General features: G+C 44.7%; 1 protein-coding gene across 1 annotated transcript in view; it reads left to right on the forward strand.

Moving 5' to 3' along the window:
- The first annotated feature begins 92 nt into the window (after positions 1 to 92).
- The window catches only part of CABLES1 (Cdk5 and Abl enzyme substrate 1), a 109,756-nt gene continuing 90,350 nt past the window's right edge, over positions 93 to 19,498 (forward strand). Inside the window, exon 1 of the mRNA XM_056521721.1 lies at positions 93 to 845. Coding sequence (XP_056377696.1) covers positions 310 to 845 — 536 coding nt within the window. The 5' untranslated portion in view covers positions 93 to 309. The remainder of the gene's footprint in view (positions 846 to 19,498) is intronic.

The raw sequence follows: 19,498 nt of genomic DNA on the forward strand, positions 1-19,498 counted from the left end.
TTTCTTATAATTTTGTTTTTCTTATTATTGAGTGCTGCCCTCCTCAACACTGCTGCCCTAGACACAGGCCCTGGCGCCTGATGGTAAATCCACCCTTAGTGTGCCCTATGCAGCTCTGTAGAGATGACAGGCGCTGAGGAGTCCGGAGAGGAGCACTTGAAGGAAGCGGCAGCCCCTTGCAGCGCACACTCCACAGGAGGAAGGCGCCTGTGACACTGATCCCGCCCCGCTCCAGCGATAACCTGCGCCCGCCCGGCCGTCCCGCAGCGCCGCTCGCATGGTGCACTCAGCGCTGACCACACATGCGCCATGGCGGCTGCCAACTGCAGTAACGGGCTAATGATAGGAGGTGCCATGCAGTCCCCAGGTGCCCACAGCCTGGAGCCCATGAGGAGACAGCAGCTTATGGACCCCCGCAGGAGACAGGCTGCCCTCTCCTTCCTCACCAACATTTCTCTGGACGGGCGCCCCCTGCAGGCACAGAGCGAGGCAGGTGCAGAGAACGGAGCGCAGAATCCGCAGTGGATGGAGACGGGCGCCCCGCTACCTGTCACCCCCAGGCACGTCCCGCACACCAGAGCCAGCTGGGCCTCCCCGCAACTTGTGCCGGTGTGTTCGGCGGGGGTGCTGCGGGAGGAGGACGACGAGGAGGAGGACGTGCAGGGCTCGGGACTGGAGCTGGCAGAGGCGGAGGACGCGTTTACCAGTGTGCCCATCACTTCTGTCAGCCGGGGCCGCCTCAACTCGTTCACCTATGGCATCCTGCCCGCTGCCTTCACCAGGACGTCCTGCCCAGACCCCCTGCAGGGACTGCTCTCCAGCGCCATGGATATCCCCCGGGCCAGGTGAGGAGCTGCACTATGATGTCACTAGGCAGTGATGTCATGTGTTCTCTGTGCATGTCTATGACGTCACTACTGTACATGATTGACACTTATTGCTGGGACACTATACATAGCGCAACCTGTATGTCATACTGTATACAGCAGGGTTTCCCAACCAGTGTCTCTCCAGCTGTTTCAAAACTACAACTCCCAGCATGCCTGGACAGCCTTCGGCTGGGACACTATACATAGCGCAACCTGTATGTCATACTGTATACAGCAGGGTTTGCCAACCAGTGTCTCTCCAGCTGTTTAAAAACTACAACTCCCAGCATGCCCGGACATCCTTCGGCTGGGACACTATACATAGCGCAACCTGTATGTCACACTGTATACAGCAGGGTTTCCCAACCAGTGTCTCTCCAGCTGTTGCAAAACTACAACTCCCAGCATGCCTGGACAGCCTTCGGCTGGGACACTATTCATAGCGCAACCTGTATGTCATACTGTATACAGCAGGGTTTCCCAACCAGTGTCTCTCCAGCTGTTGCAAAACTACAACTCCCAGCATGCCTGGACAGCCTTCGGCTGGGACACTATTCATAGCGCAACCTGTATGTCATACTGTATACAGCAGGGTTTCCCAACCAGTGTCTCTCCAGCTGTTGCAAAACTACAACTCCCAGCATGCCCGGACAGCCTTCGGCTGGGACACTATTCATAGCGCAACCTGTATGTCATACTGTATACAGCAGGGTTTCCCAACCAGTGTCTCTCCAGCTGTTGCAAAACTACAACTCCCAGCATGCCCGGACAGCCTTCGGCTGGGACACTATACATAGCGCAACCTGTATGTCATACTGTATAAAGCAGGGTTTGCCAACCAGTGTCTCTCCGGCTGTTGCAAAACTACAACTCCCAGCATGCCTGGACAGCCTTCGGCTGGGACACTATACATAGCGCAACCTGTATGTCATACTGTATACAGCAGGGTTTGCCAACCAGTGTCTCTCCAGCTATTGCAAAACTACAACTCCCAGCATGCCCGGACAGCCTTCGGCTGTCCGGGCATGCTGGAAGTTGTAGTTTTGCAACAGCTGGAGGGCCACTGGTTGGGAAACACTTCTAGAGGTTGTCTCTCCACTGTACGGTTATGTCTTTATGGTCAGGACCCCCAATTGTGGGAGACTCCCCACATCCTGCATTACATGGACCCCTGCAGATCTCCTTGCAGGATACCCATCATTTTGTTACATCTTATGTATATTATGGCTGACACCACTGCAGCGGAGAGAACTATCAACCTGGCTTTTTAACCCCTTTGTTACTACAGTCACAGCGTCTAAGGCTAGGTTCACACTACGGAATTTCCGCCTGCAATTCCGCTTTGAAATTGCGGGCAGAAATTCTGCTTACTAAAATGTATAGTGTAGTTGATGGTTTTCCGTCCACAAATTCACACTTCGGAATTTGTGTACGGAAAATCCACTTGGAAATTTCCGCCTGAAGAATGGCGTTGCTCATTCTTCAGGCGGAAATACTGGCGGAATACTTTGCAGTCTATTGGAGACTGCAGTGTCCGCACGGTCCTAGCGCCTAGCGGAAATTTTCTGCCCGGAGATTCCGGAGTGTGAACCTAGCCTTAGAGGTTAGACAGAGCGGGGAGAAAGACTAGCCTTGCCAACAGGTTTTTGTGACAGCCAGGATCTAATATCGAGCATATGTACTAGGGATCGACGAATATCGTTTTTTGTTTTTTTTTAACCCCTTAAGGACCGGGGTTTTTTCCGTTTTTGCATTTTCGTTTTTTGCTCCTTGCCTTTAAAAAATCATAACTCTTTCAATTTTGCACCTAAAAATCCATATGATGGCTTATTTTTTGCACCACCAATTCTACTTTGTAATGACGTCAGTCATTGTGCCCAAAAATCTACGGTGAAACGGGAAAAAAAATCATTGTGAGACAAAATTGAAAAAAAAAACGCCATTTTGTAACTTTTGGGGGCTTCCGTTTCTACGTAGTACATTTTTCGGTAAAAATGACACCTTATCTTTATTCTGTAGGTCCATATGATTAAAATGATACCCTACTTATACAGGTTTGAATTTGTCGCACTTCTGGAAAAAATCATAACTTCATGCAGAAAAATTTATACGTTTAAAATTGTCATCTTCTGACCCCTATAACTTTTTTATTTTTCCGTGTATGGGGCGGTATGAGGGCTCATTTTTTGCGCCGTGATCTGAAGTTTTTAACGGTACCATTTTTGCATTGATAGGACTTATTGATCGCTTTTTATTCATTTTTTCATGATATAAAAAGTGACCAAAAATGCACTATTTTGGACTTTGGAATTTTTTTGCGCGCACGCCATTGACCGTGCGGTTTAATTAACGATATATTTTTATAATTCGGACATTTCCGCACGCGGCAATACCATTTATGTTTATTTTTATTTTTATTTACACTGTGTTTTTTCTTTTATGGGAAAAGGGGGGTGATTCAAACTTTTAATAGGGAAGGGGTTAAATGATGTTTATTCACTTTTTTTTTGCACTTTTTTTTTGCAGTGTTATAGGTCCCATAGGGACCTATAACACTGCACACACTGATCTTTTACATTGATCACTGGTTTCTCATAAGAAACCAGTGATCGATGATTCTGCCGCATGACTGCTCATGCCTGGATCTCAGGCACTGAGCTGTCATTCGGCGATCGGACAGCGAGGAGGCAGGTAGGGGCCCTCCTGCTGTCCTGTCAGCTGTTCGGGATGCCGCGATTTCACCGCGGCTATCCCGAACAGCCCACTGAGCTAGCCGGCATGCTTTCGGTTTCACTTTAGACGCGGCGTTCAACTTTGAACGCCGCGTCTAAAGGGTTAATAGCGCGCGGCACAGCGATCAATGCCGCGCGCTATTAGCCACGGGTCCCGGCCGTTGTTAGAGGCCGGGCCCGAACCGCTATGACGCGGGGCCACGCCGTGGCCCCGCGTTATAGATCGGGAGTGGACACATGACGTTCCAGTACGTCATGTGTCCTTAAGGGGTTAAGGGCCGATACCGAAAATCTGTGGCCTTCCAGGCCGATAGCCGATAACTTATACCGGAATATAGGTATAAGTTATCGGCTATTTCTCCACCCCCCCCCCGACCCCGAAGAAGCGGCTTCAAATCATTGATTTAAAGCGGGTGCTTTAAATCAATGAACTGTAGCGGCTTTTGCGGAGCCAGAGACCGCCGCCGCCACCCGCTTCTCTCCCCCTGCCTGTCCTGGGGTCCGGTGGCGTCCTGATGCCGCAGGAACCAAAAGTAGCGTGGACCCCGGGAACAGGTAATTATAAAACCGGGGATGGGGGAGGCAATGGGGCAGCGGCGGTCTCTGGCCGTGGCGGTGGGGGGGTTGCGGTGCGGGGGGCAGTGCTTAGGGGCATTATTGGCAAGGTAATTGCTTATACCGATAACGTCCAAAATCGTGAATATCAGCCAAACCAATAATCGGTCGATCCCTAATATGTACCCCAGAGGGATACCAATGAAAACTACAGCCTGTCCTGCCAAAATGCAAGCCTTCTCACAGATGGTGCATAAGCTATATAAACGCGCCATTGCCGTAATCGGAATATGTCACTTATACCAAACAGTGAATGCTGGAAAAACAAAACCTGAAAAAACTATTACGAGGTTGTCTTCTTTTTTTCCTGTTCACCCTCCAAAAAATGAATATGCACCCCAAAAGGGGCATGCAGGAAGCTGACACTTATCCCTAGCCACAGGATGAGACTGTGATCACTGAGACTGTGATCTTCTGTATGAAGGCCCGCTCAGCCAGTCACCAGCCGAAGCAATGTCCCACCCGCACAGGAGATCGCGGAGGGTTCCGGTGGTTGGACCCCCACAATCCGACACATGTAAAAAGTCGCAAAAAAGTAACTGCAACATATTTAGAGCAAAAATATAGTCTATATACAATTACTCCGCCCTCCCCCACCCCAATTGTGATTTAAATGGGTACTACCACTGGATAAAGAATAATGCAGCTTGCATAACTCTGAGGCTTTGCATAGCACCACAAGCTACACTGTGTCCGTAACTCCCCAAATTAGGTTTGGCTGTTTTGTGGCTCCCGACCACCATCTGCTGCTGTGAGTAGACTGGACTGGGAAACCTTGTTCTTGAGATAGATACAGATTCTACCTCTGGCACTCGCACCTATCAGATATTTATGGCATATCCTGTGGAAATCCCAAAAATGTCCAAATGGGAATAAGACTTGAATGAAAAAAAAATGTTCTTAAAGGGGTATTCCGCCCCCAGACATTTTATCCCCTATTCAAAGGATAGGGGATAAGATGTCAGATGGCCGCGGTGCCGCTGCTGGGGACCCCCGGGATCCCCACTGCGGCACCGCCCTATCATTACAGCACAGAGCGAGTTCGCTCTGCACGTAATGATGGGCGGTACAGGGGCCAGAGCATCGTTACTTCACGGCTCCGCCCCTCGTGATGTCATGGCCCGTCCCTTTCAATACAAGTCTATGGGAGGGGGCGTGGCGGTCATCACGCCCCCTCCCATAGACTTGCATTAAGGGGACGGGCCGTGATGTCATGAGGGGCGGAGCCATGACGTCACGCTGCTCCGTCCCCCGTATCGCCCGTCATTACACACAGAGCGAACTCGCTCTGTGCTGTAATGATAGTGCGGTGCCGCAGCGGGGATCCCGGGGGTCCCCAGCAGCGGCACCGCGGCGATCTGACATCTTATCCCCTATCCTTTGGATAGGGGATAAAATGTCTAGGGGCAGAATACCCCTTTAAGGGGTTATGCCTCCATAAAGATATGCTGTATACACCTTAACAGAGTCCCTATAGACTTACAGGACTAAAAAACCACAGTACAATCTATTGTGTACTTTGAGCTTAAGGGTACGTTCGCACGTTATTTTCTGCTGCGCAGATTTGATGCGCAGGATTTGTAACTGCAGATTAGAAGCTGTGCTCAGTCATTTAGTTTACATTGAAATCTGCAACAGAAAATCCTGTGCATCAAATCTGTGTACATGTGGGCGTACCCTAAAGGTAATAGTAAGTTTTTTTTAAAAGTTTTATTTATTAATTTTTAAGAATAGTAACAAACAAAACAATACAGATAGGAACCCCACAGGAGCAACCGCAAGGCCAGGATAGAAAGTTCCAGGAACAAGTGAATGGGAACAGACAGGGAAAGTTCATATAATAAATTGTAACAGAAGAGTCCCATGTCGTTCTTACAATACCCCTCAGGAATAGTCCCAGCCCATGTAGCTCCCAGTAAGAACAAGCCCAGCACACAAACACACAACCATAAACTCACTCACAACACCGGGGCCCCCACCCTCCTCCACTCCTCTATGACAACTTGCAAGAATGAGCCCTCTAAGTCTGTGACCCAGACCTAACGGAGGATCAGCCAAAGCCTCCAGCCGCAACCAAGGTGACCACACCTTATCAAACTTTTGTGGACAACCTCGACTAATGTACAAGGCACAAAACAGGGGGACATACTTATTAACCAAGGCCACCCAACGGGAAAGCGGGGGAGTAACAGTATCTTTCCAGTCCATGATGAGGAGCACAGAAAAGAAGAAAACAGACTAAGAGGCACCTATGAGTACCAGACTCCAACCCATTAATAACACCCAACAGACACACCTCTGGGGCATAAACATACGGAAACTCAAGGTGATCTGCCATTAATTGCAGTACCTTCCTCCAGAAGGGAACCACACACAGGCATTCCCACACAGCATGTAAAAGTGAGCCCCTGTCAATACTACAGGGTGGGCCATTTATATGGATACACCTTAATAAAATGGGAATGGGAATATTAACTTCCTGTTTGGCACATTAGTATATGTGAGGGGGGAAACTTTTCAAGATGGGTGGTGGCCATTTTGAAGTCAGCCATTTTGAATCCAACTTTTTGTTTTTTCAATAGGAAGAGGGTCATGTGACACATCAAACTTATTGGGAATTTCACAAGAAAAACAATTATGTGCTTGGTTTTAACTAGGGATCGACCGATTATCGGTTTGGCCGATATTGTTGCCCGATAATCACGATTTTGGGCATTATCGGAATTGCCGATAATGCCCCGCACCGCGACCACCTCCCTGCACCTTGTCGCACCCCCCACTGCACCGCCTGTTCCCGGGGCCCGGAGTCAACGCTGCTTCTGGCTCCTGCTGCGTCCTGCGTTACGCTGTGCGCAATGACGAGTGACGTGACATCATCGTCAGTGCGCACAGTGACAGCTCAGGAGGACGCCACCGGAGCCAGATGTAGAGTGGACCCCGGGAACAGGTAATTATAAAACCGGGGATGGGGGAGGCAATGGGGGCAGTGCGGTGGGGGGGGGTGACGCGGCCCGGGGCGGTAGGGGGCGCGGAGCAGTGCAGCGGTGGGGGGGGGGGGATGGGCGGTGGCGGTGATAGGACTCAGGACCCCCGGACAGGCAGGGGGAGAGAAGGGGGTGGCGGCAGCGGTCTATGGCACCGCAAAAGCCGCTGCAGTTCATTGATTTAAAGCGCCCGCAGAAGATTTTGTTCAGTGATGAGGAAACTTTTATGTGAATGGTGAAGTTAACAAACAAAACCACCGCTATTGGTCTGACACTAACCCACATTGGATAGATCCCTCCAAGACTGTTGGAACACAAAAATTTATGGTATGGTGTGGTATATGGGGTACAAAGATAGTGGGGCCATTCTTCATCAATGGAAACCTCAAGGACACTGGATATGGAAATTGCTACATGATGATGTTTCCCTCCTTATGCACTGAAGCTGGCACGTTCCCTGAGTTTTTCCAGCAAGATGGTGCACCACCACATTATGGGTGTCAGGTCTGAGCATTTCTAGACTAACAGTTTCCTGGAAAGTGGATTGGTCGTCGTGGGCCAGTTGAATGGCCCCCTAGGTCTCCTGATATGACTCCCTTAGACTTTTTATCTTTGGGGTCATCTGAAGGCAATTGTCTATTCTGTGAAGATACGAGATGTGCAGCACCTGAAACTACGGATACTGGAAGCCTGTGCTAGCATTTCTCCTGCGGTGTTGCTATCAGTGTGTGAAGAATGGGAGAAGAGGATTGCATTGACAATCCAACACAATGGGCAGCACATTGAACACATTTTAAATAACTCATGAAAGAATAAAGTTACGTTAAAACAAAGCACATCATTGTTTTTCTTGTGAAATTCCCAATAAGTTTGATGTGTCACATGACCCTCTTCCTATTGAAAAAAGAAAAGTTGGATTCAAAATGGCCGACTTCAAAATGGCCGCCATGGTTACCACCCATCTTGAAAAGTTTCCCCCCTTACATAAACTAATGTGTCACAAACAGGAAGTTAATATCACCGACCATTCCCATTTTATTAAGGTGTATCCATATAAATGGCCCACCCTGTACATCAATAGCAACCATCAGAAGGCAAAATCCCCATGTGAAGCAAGCGGACGGGCGTATAATACAGGCGGAGAATGAGACAAAACTTAATAAGGAGGTCATAGGCACTAACTATAGTAGGACAGCACCACCTCCTTCCACTGTTCTTCCGACAGGCCTGGTATATTCTCCATCCATTTTGGATAAGCCAAAGCAAAGGGATCTAGTTCCACAGTTTGAAGCAACCCATACGTCTGCGTAAGCGGCTTGGCAAGGTCGGTGGTACCCAGCAGCAGTTCAATATCAGAGAAAGCAGGAGCTGCCTCCAAGAAGCCAAACTGTGCATGAATCTGATGTCTAAGTTGAAGATACCTAAAATAGGCACTCCTAGGGATATTAAATTGTCTGCATATCAGAAAAGGAAGGAAATACGCCCTCCTCAAATAGGTGCATAGCAAACTTGACTCCCTGTGAGCTCAAGAATCCGGCCGCCTCCAACCCCTGAAGGTGTGCTAAATTTGGGTTACCCCACAGGGATGCTCAGGGAGACACCACCGGCAGTGAAAAGCAAGCTGAGACCACTGACCGGACCTGAGGAATACCTGTATAGCGTATTAGTCAAGGACTCATAGGACCCCATGAGTGTCCCTGCCAGCGCCGTTGCTGAATTAGAGATATCCAGGTCGATCCACCATGCCGCGTACACCAGCTGTGAAGCAAGAAAATAACCATACATATTTGGAGCTGCAAGACCAACTTGTAGCTTTGGCACCTGGAGAAGAGCCTGACTGTATCGAGGAGTCTATCCTGCCAGATGAAGGATCTCAGAGTAGCATTCAGTTGTTTAAAAAACCATTTAGGAGGAACAGTAGGAGACAGATGAAAGAGAGATCTGCCCCTGCTAACGATAGGGGCAGAGAGGACAAACCCTGCAGTCTGGTGGCAGTAAGCGTCAACAAGGAAACTAGATTAAGGTCCATAAAAGAACCCTGTGAGACAGATACCTCCTCCCCCCCAAATAACGAAAACCCTCCACCAACCGGAAGCCCTGAGGAAGAGAAGGTGGGAGAACCACGCTCCTAGATAAAGGCATCAAAGAGAATTTGGCCCAATTAACACGTAACCCCGAAAAGGAGACAAAGGTGTCAAGAAGGTCAAATAAAGTCACTAATTCAATAAATCAGCATTGGCTAGATAGACTAAGGTATCATCAGCTTACATAGAGCCCTTCTCCAAGGACCCCATCTGAATACCATGAATAGATCCAGAGACCCGGATCGCCGCTAATGGCTCCACCGCCTGAGCAAACGGGAATGGTGACAAGGGGCAGCCCTGCCTAGAGGGAAAGAATCAGACACCTCCAAGATTAGTGCGGATTCGGGCCCTAGGCTGATCATACGACAACCGAATCCAATTCCCAAAGCGAGGTCCAAATTGGAGGGCACGCAGATAACACCATTCAACAGAATCAAAGCCCTTATAGACATCCAAGCTGGCCACGAATCCCGCAGATGTATCACCCTCTAAGGCAGATAGATTGATTTGAAGCCTATTGACCTTAATATCTGTAGCCCTACCTGGTCAGAGTGAATAACCCCCTTAAAGGGGTACTCCGGTGTAAAACATTTTTTTTTTAAATCAACTTGTGCCAGAAAGTTAAACAGATTTGTAAATGACTTCTATTAAAAAATCTTAACCCTTCCAATACTTTTTAGCAGCTGTGTGCTACAGAAGAAATTCTATACTTTTTGAATTTCTTTTTTGTGTTGTCCACAGTGCTCTCTGCTGACACCTGTGTCCGTGTCAGGAACTGTCCAGAGCAGCATAGGTTTGGCTATTACCCCTGGAAAATATGATGGACTTAGAGGATGTTCATCCAGCTTGCTTGCTTATCTTTTTAATATTTTTTTTTCTATGCTTTATTTAGCTTTTTTTATTTTTTTATTTTATGTAACTCAGAATTGGATTTCATGGGTAAGAGAGACAAAAAATAGTTACAATATAGAAAAGATCGCTGTTCTAGTATTCTTCTGTATTCAGAGCAATCTTAAAGGATAAAGGGGTATTCCGCCTCTAGACATAGGGGATAAGATGTCTGATTGCGGGGGTCCCACAGCTGGGACCTCTAGCAATCTCTGTGCAGCATCCGGCTTTCAAAGGGTGCATTCACACCATGTTTTTGCAATACAGTTCCCGTATACGTTTTCTATGTGAAAACCGTATGGAACCGTATTGAAAACCGTATGCATTGACTCTCCATTGAAAACCGTATGCCAAAAGATGCATCAGGTTGTGTCCGTTTTGCATCTTGTACGGTTTTGTCAGTTTTTCTCCCGTACCCAAACCGTAGCCTACCACGGTTTTTGGTCCAGGTGAAAAACTGTATTAAACCGTAAACGTTTTTTTATAACATGGGAGTCAATGGGAACTGTATACGGTTTTTGACTTCGCAGAGTTTTTTTCTTGGAATTTCAATCAAACAAGTGAAACTTTATTCAAAATGGAGTGAAAAGTTAAAAACGTATACTTTTTTTCTTACAAAACGGATGCAACCGGACATAATTTTTCAAATCGTATACGGTTTGTAACTGTATTCGGGTTGAAATTTGTACACACGTTTTGATACAGTTTAGTCAGGTTTTGAGGAATCCATTTTTCATCAAAAACCTGATACGGAACTGTATTGCAAAAACGTGGTGTGAATGCACCCTTAACAGTATGTTTAGAATGCTGGGTTCCAGCGGCAGGGGTTGTGTTGCCACGCCACGCCCACTCCATTCATGTCTATGGAAAATGGCGTGATGCTGTCATGCCCCTTTCCATAGACATGAATGGAGGGGGTGTTGTGTCACGAACCCTGCTGCGGGAACCCATACTGCTTAGAATGCCGAGTGCTGCACGGAGATGGGGGGGTCCCAGCGGTGGGACCCCCACGATCGGACATCTTAACCCCTATCCTTTGAATAGGGGATAAGATGTCTAGGGACAAAGTACTCCTTTAACCAATGCTTCAGGATTTTGAGAAACAAATCATGTTGATAATATGACAATTCAGATCTTCAGCACACTGCAAGTCTTCTGTTTCAGTGCCAGAGTTTCATGGAAAGGAAGCCAAGACGTCGCCATCAAGCTGGAAGGAAAGTTCTCCCTGTATATTGGAGGTGACACCGCATAGATACTTGGCAGGTTTTCATGAAAATAGTGCAGAGATGAATGACACGAAAAGTCGTGAGTGTGAAAGGCAATGAGGCAAACTTGACATTAAAGGTATTTCTCCATATCTTCCTTCTAAAGGGGCCAGGATCAGGTAAACCAAAAAATGTGAAGGATAGTTCTATAACAGTGGCAGCAATAAGAGAGAACTAGGCATCATGGTGGGTAATTGGGAATTTTCCTATCCATTGTGACGGAAAATTTGGATTTTAATAAAGACAAAACGCGAGTATTATGCTTAACTATACTTCTTTACTGACACAGCAGCAACCATATATTGTATATAGAAAAAAGAAAAAACATTTTTTACATATGTCATGCAAGCAAACATGAATCCTAGGATGTAAACTAGTATGCTATATGGATTATCCAATCAGTCCACAGCCCAGGTAATAAAGGTAATTGGCCCACAGGCATCTTCCTCTTCTTTGCTGTGAACTGTAAAATATGAATAAGAATATAACTTGAACACGAAGAACAATCTGAAGCGATGAACAGAAATAAACTTTTGGAGAAACAAGGTGGATGATTAAAGGTATTCCAGGCGTAGATCTTAAGCTTCTTTTCAAATGAGGAGGAATTTGAAGATGAAAATTATTGACGAATCATTGTTAAACTGTTGGAAAATAAGAACAACATAGTTATAGGGATGGGTTTATCATAAACAGGGGGGGGATAATACTCGCGTTTTGTCTTTATTAAAATCCAACTTTTCCGTCACAATGGATAGGAAAATTCCCAATTTTAAGGCAAGACAAAACGCTCCTATTATGCTAGTTTAAAGCTAGATATAAATAGGTAATCATAACCATTATCAAGAAAAATACATAAAGTATGAAAAATCATGAAAATATTATAATAAAACCATAGAAACATGAGATTCAGGTCTGAAATAAAAAGTTTTAAAAGTAGATTCAGAAGACCAATTGGCAGATTGTAATAAATCCGAAAGGGATGCTCCTGATTGAAAAATCCTAGTTGACACTGCTCCTCTGGTAGAGTGAGCGCCAAATTTGGTAATGTCAATGCCAGCCATGTGCATGGTCTGTCTGACCCATCTAGCGAGAGTAGATGAGGAGACTGGAGCATGGGGTTTGCAAAAAGAAATAAGTAACTGAGATGAAGAAGAAAGTCTTAGAGGTTCCGTTTTAGATTCGTAAGCCCGTAGACAACGAACAACACATAGTTTATCATGAAATGGGAATGAAGGATAGAAAACGGATTGAAGATTGGTTTTAGTACAATGAAAAATAGAAAAAAGAACTCCTTCAGGAGTGAATTGTCTATGGGTAATGTCTAAGGCCCGAACATCAGAAATGCGTTTAATGGAGATTAGACAAAGGAGAACCGTTAATTTGAAAGATAAAAGTTTGAGAGAAAGGGTATCATTATCTTCCCAGTTAGTGAACATGTTGTGGATAAGATTAACATCCCAAGTTGTTGAATACTTGGGTAAAGGTGGGCGTCTGAATCGAATACCCTTAAGTAATTTACATACTAAAGGATGCTAGCCAATAGGGATAAAGTCAATAGGAGGATGATTTCACGAAATAGCAGAACGGTAAAGATTTATTGTTGTTCTATAAGCCTTACCTTCGTCAAAAGGAAAGGAAATTCAAGATATCGGCAATAGATGCATGTAAGGGATCCACATCCCGTTGATCGCACCAACGAATCCATAATCCCCAGGCTGATCTGTAAGCCTTTCTGGTACCCGGTGCCCAGGCATCTGATAAGATATCTCTAGTTGATTGAGAAAATTGGAGACCAGGTCTGGTTGACCCGATATTAACCAAGCTATGAGAGGTAGTTGGTTGGACAAGATCAAAGGATGAAAATTCCCTTGAGGATCTAAGAGAAGATGAGGGAGAGACGGTAGGATGCGAGGAAAGTCGATAAGGAGGCTCAAAATCTGAGGATACCAGGATTGAGTTGGCCATAAAGGGGTGATTAGTACCAAGGTGATTTTCTGGATCATTATTTGGAATAGTACCCGGGGGATAAGGTTGAAGGGTGGAAAGGCATAGAGTACCTCCCGTGGCCAAGATTGGAGGAAAGCTTCCACTCCCAGGGATTCCGGATCCGGACGCCAACTGAAAAATTGTGGAAGTTGAGTGTTCAGGCGTGATGCAAAAAGATCCAGGTGCAACGGACCCCATAGAGAATTGATTATGCGAAAAATTGGAGGATGAAGTCTCCAATCGCTGTTGTCCGTAAAATAACGAGAATACCAATCCGCTATGGAATTGGAAATCCCTTGTAGATATTCTGCCTTCAGGACAATATTTTTGTCCAAGCAAAAATGCCCAAAATCTTTGACAAAGTCTGCAAGCATTTTGGAATTCGTACCGCCCAGATGATTGATGTATTGGACAGCAGATATGTTGTCCATACGAAGGAGGATGCAGCAATTGGAAGAATTCTTTGCAAAGCTCTTTAAATCAAAGAAACCTGCCAGGAGCTCTAGACAATTTATATGTAGAGTAGATTCTGAGGGAGACCACTTCCCTCCGGTCGAGAGGGGACCGCAATGAGCACCCCATCCAGAAAGACTCGCGTCGGATTCTATAATTAAATCCGGGTTCGGATTAAAAATCGCTTTTCCGTTCCAGCATTCTACGTGAGATAGCCACCAGAGAAGTTCCTCTCTGGCTTCGAAAGACAGACGGATTTCGTCTGAGTAACCTAGACCTTCTCTCAGATGGTGAATTTTTAGTCGTTGAAGAGCCCTGTAGTGGAGGGGAGCCAGAAAAATAGCCTGAATGGAGGCTGCAAGGAGACCCACTATGCGGGCTATCGTTCTCAAGGATATCAAATCCTTGCGAAGAATTTGACGAATCTCTTTTCTGATAGTCTTCAATTTCCTGGATGGAAGACTCAGAGTAGTTGATTGGGTGTTGATCATGAAACCCAAAAATTCGATTTCCTGTGACGGGACAAGGATTTACTTTTTGGAGTTTATGAGGAAACCCAATTGGGTTAAGAGAGACCTATTCGAACCCATATGAAGTGATAGAAGATCTTTGGACTGGGCCATAAGGAGGATGTCGTCGAGGTATATTATAAGGCGAACCCCGCGACCTCTGAGTAATGCACTGGTTTGAGAAGCTTTGTGAAGCACCAAGGTGCTGATGATAGGCCGAATGGGAGGCAAGTGAATTGCCACCTTTGGTTGTTCCATAGGAATTGAAGGTAAGTTTGGGAGGAAGGATGGATAGGGACTGTAAGGTAGGCATCTTTCAGATCTATTTTTGCGAGCCAATCGTCTTTCAATAGAATGTCCCTTAGGAGGTGAATTCCCTCCATTTTGAAATGGCGGTATATAACCATGTTGATGAGGGATTTCAAATTGATGACCGGTCTGTGACCGCCGTCTTTCTTTTTAACTAAAAAGAGATTGCTCAGATAACCCGCAGAATGATAGGGAATCGGGATGATTGCATTTTTTGATAGAAGTTCTTTGACTTCTAAATCTATAAGGCTCCTGTCTGTCATGGAGAATTGGATCGGATGAGGAAGAGACATTTGAATTGAAGGAGAAACAAATTCTATTTGATATCCCCTGACCGTGTTTAAAATCCAAGTGTCTGATGTAATCATACTTCAATTTGTTGTAAAATGTAGGAGTCTCCCTCCTAATGGGATATGAGGGGAAGAATTCAGGGGAGGTCTTACCTGGAGCAGGTCTGGATCATGGATAACCTTGTTGTCCTCGGGATCTCCAAGGTCTGCCCTTGTATGGGAAAAATGGTGTTGGGGTGGGTGCAGTGAAGGAGGGTTGTGGTGGATTATATGGGGTTCTGTAATGGGGTCTATATTGGGTTGGACGGCTGGAAGAGCGGCCCCTACCTCTTCCAGCCTTTCCAAAAATCTTCTGAGAGAAGACCTTTTTCATTGAGACCTGTGCTTTACTTAAAGATGAGAACAATCCTACGTATTTGTTCATTCCCTTTGATGAACTCATCTCCGAATAATAAACCCTTACTAGGGTTAGGAGGCTCTGTAGAGGCCAAATTAGTTAGTTGTGGGTCGATCTTCATCAATATAGATCTTTTCCTCTCAGTAGAGAGGGCAGCATTGGCATTGCTGAATAAGCATATCGCTCTTTGAGCCCATCCCTTTAATGTTTCTGTATCCACTGGAGAGTTAGAATTTGTAGCTATTTCAGCTAAATTTAGGATTTTAGTCAATGGACCTAATAAGTCCATGAATTTGTCCTGGCAAGCTTTGAAGATGCGGTCGATCCCCTTTTTTGGATTCTTTCCTGTTTTAAATAAAAATTTATTGAGTAAGGGATCCAACTCGGGTGGCCGAGGAATTATGTGGGAGGGATGGCCGAGGACACTCTGATTTCAATTTGCTTCTAGAAGCCTTATCTAGGGATTTAAATACCCACATGGCCAAATATTCGGCTACCTTAGGTTCGGGTAACCATTCCCCCGAACGAGGATGATATATCAAAGAGGGATCGAAAAAGGGGTCATTGGTATCACCTGTATTGGTGTCTTCCTGTAAAACAGGGTAGTCATTGGCTGAGCCACCTTCCTCAGATATATATAGAATGTCATCCACATCTTCTATGTCCGAATGATCGGATTTATCAGATGTGGAGTCTCTGTAGGAGTCTGGTTTAGATCTAAAATCCACTCTTTTCCCTTTAGAGGAATGAGCCTCTTCAAGGGTAGAGGATGAATTATCAGGTGGATTAGGTCCCCGTATAGGGGCAGAATCATAGAGATTTAGATGGTATATGTTCAGTCGGATATCTGATAGGTTTAGCATAAGGACCTACAGACCGGTGACGTTTTTGGGATTTGGACTTTCCGGGTCCCTTAAAACCCCTAGCCAGTTCTGCGACTGATTCCTTAGGTGACCAATATTGGTCGGATGGGGTTTGAGGCGGTAAATCCAAAGGATTTTGAGGGGTGGTACGAGCAAGTACCAAATTCATAGATTTAGTGATGGTATCTTGTAATGTCACAATGGCTGCTTGCACAGATTTGGAGACAGATGCGTCCACCATTGCTTGAATGCGATCCTGTGAAGGATCAGTTATGCTTTTATTTTCCTCAGACATGTTTGGAAAAAAAAGGAGAGAAGGTATAACAAATGAATATACTGTGAAGGAAAAAGTTAAGGAATTAATACTGCGGAGTTGGAAAGGGTGCAGAGACGCGCGACTAAACTAATATGGGGCATGGAACATCTTAGCTATGAGGAGCGATTAAAGGAGTTACAATTGTTTAGTCTTGAGAAGAGACGTTTAAGGGGGGATATGATAAACGTATATAAGTATATTAATGGCCCATACAAAAAATATGGAGAAAAACTGTTCCAGGTTAAACCCCCCCAAAGGACGAGGGGGCACTCCCTCCGTCTGGAGAAAAAAAAGTTTAGTCTCAAGGGGCGACACGCCTTCTTTACCGTGAGGACTGTGAATTTATGGAACGGTCTACCTCAGGAACTGGTCACAGCAGGAACAATTAACAGCTTTAAAACAGGATTAGATACATTCCTGGAACAAAATAAGATTAATGCTTATGAAGAAATATAAAATCTCATCCCTTCCCCAATATCGCGCCACACCCCTACCCCTTAATTCCCTGGTTGAACTTGATGGACATATGTCTTTTTTCGACCGTACTAACTATGTAACTATGTAATACTATTAAGGAATGTAATTAAATATATATATGAATATTAATAAAAAATTAAAATTAATCCTCACTTGTAAAATAAGAGGAATGATAATAACCTGTATATGGGTATATATATATGTGTGTGTGTGTGTGTGTGTGTGTGTGTGTGTATGTATATATATATAATATGTATGTATGTGTGTGTGTATATATAATATATATGTATATATGCACATATATACAGCGGTGTATATATATATGATAGGGCTAGTCAATTGTGAGGGAAAAAAGCTTATAACTTTTAAACCTGTAATATAAACTATTACCACTAGAAAGCAGTGTAACACCAGGAATGAAATTAAAAGAAGTTTTGAAGAAAAAGGATATAAAGTATATCAATTGTATGTAGAAACACTGTAACAAGTGACCGTGCGTTGTACACTCTCTGCCGTCCTGAGGAGAATGACATAAATCTCGTTCTACCCTGACAGGAGATCACCTCACTGCCGGGTATCGCGAGTTTTGAAGAGAGACGCGCTCGAGCCGGACCTAAGATGGCGGCGGCGACGCAGGGGATAAGAAGATGACAGGCAGAGTAAACGGAATGAGGATTGAAATAATGGATGCGGACGGAAGGTGCAGGGAGCGGAGAGTAGTGATAATAGCAACCGGTAAATGTATGAATTAGCTTGTCAGAATATAGTATGAAAGAAAACTAAACTAGTGAAGAGAGTAACGAGTACTATACAAGGGAGTAGACAATTATATAATTAACTGAGAAACAAGCAAGGAAGTAAATTAGAATATAAATGAATTATATAATTAAATAACTAAAGAAAAAATATATTGAAATCATATATCTTTTGTGAAACAAGATAAATTAAATGGATATAAATTACGGTAGATGAATACTAAAAATTTAATTGTGAGGTGATTTTTGCAGAGAGCAAAAAACACTTATCTGAATATTACTGCTGAGCAGCAAAGAAGAGGAAGATACCTGTGGGCCAATTACCTTTATTACCTGGGCTGTGGACTGATTGGATAATCCATATAGCATACTAGGTTACATCCTAGGATTCATGTTTGCTTGCATTACATATGTAAAAAATGTTTTTTCTTTTTTCTATATACAATATATGGTTGCTGCTGTGTCAGTAAAGAAGTATAGTTAAGCATAAAAGGAGCGTTTTGTCTTGCCTTAAAATTCAAAGGCCACATGGTATCATCTTGAAAGTTTTATTGCCTGCCTCCTGGATGCGGCTAGAAATAAAGGAACCATGGGCCATGTAATAGGGGCCTGATTTTTGTGTGTCTGAGCAAAATGTGTTAACCTCTTAAGGACGGAGGGTTTTTCAGTTTTTGCATTTTGGTTTTTTTCCTCATCACCTTCTAAAAATAACACTTTCAATTTTGCATCTAAAAATCCATATTATGGCTTATTTTTTGCGCCACCAATTCTACTTTGTAATGACATCAGTCATTTTACCCCAAAATCTACAGCGAAACGGAAAGAAAAAACCATTGGGTGACAAAATGGAAGAAAAAATGCAATTTTGTAACTTTCGGGGGCCTCCGTGTCTACGCAGTACATTTTTCGGTAAAAATGACACATTATCGTTATTCTGTAGGTCCATACGGTTAAAATCATTCTGTATCCTGGAATAAACACAAGGCAAAGCTTCCTATGGCGTAATAACGTTTGCATAGGGGTCACAATAGCAATTTGTAGTACAGGTTTGCTCACCTGGTGGAGTTGTGTGAGACACAACTACGCATGGGTAAATGGGTGGTGCTGCTTCCCGGAGTCGGCGTTATGGCATCCACAGCTGATTCGTATATGGCATGTAAGACTTGAAAGAGCCGGGTTGCAGCACAAACCACACGGACGTCTGCTGGTTAGGTGCAAATTTTCTTTAAGCCAGACAACAACGCGTTTCGAGGCAGCAGTGCCTCTTCATCAGGTAAAAGGCTTGTGTACAGACATTAAGACAAGCATGTTGTGCATGGGAATAATGTGAGAAACACTGGGGTGGTACATGAATAATAGAAATTGTATATAATTAAAATTAATTATATACAATTTCTATTATCCATTTACCACCCCAGTGTTTCCCACATTATTCCCATGCCGATATAGCCCTCTATTTTTCCTAATTTACCAGGCTCCAAAAGCATATTCTTCCATCAATCGATTATGTATATCTACATTAATCCGTTCCCACCCCTGCTCTCTCCCCTTTACATGGCCCCGCATTTTCCTATTTACTATCTTTATACATATGCACTGCACCTATTCATATGTGCTTCTACACCAATGTGCCTCTATATCTATGCCCAGCAATCATCACTAGTAATTTTCGCTGTTGGCGCATGCGCATCAAGCCCCATTTGACA

This window comes from Hyla sarda, chromosome 5 (genome assembly GCF_029499605.1).
Source record: "Hyla sarda isolate aHylSar1 chromosome 5, aHylSar1.hap1, whole genome shotgun sequence".
Classification (NCBI taxonomy): domain Eukaryota; kingdom Metazoa; phylum Chordata; class Amphibia; order Anura; family Hylidae; genus Hyla; species Hyla sarda.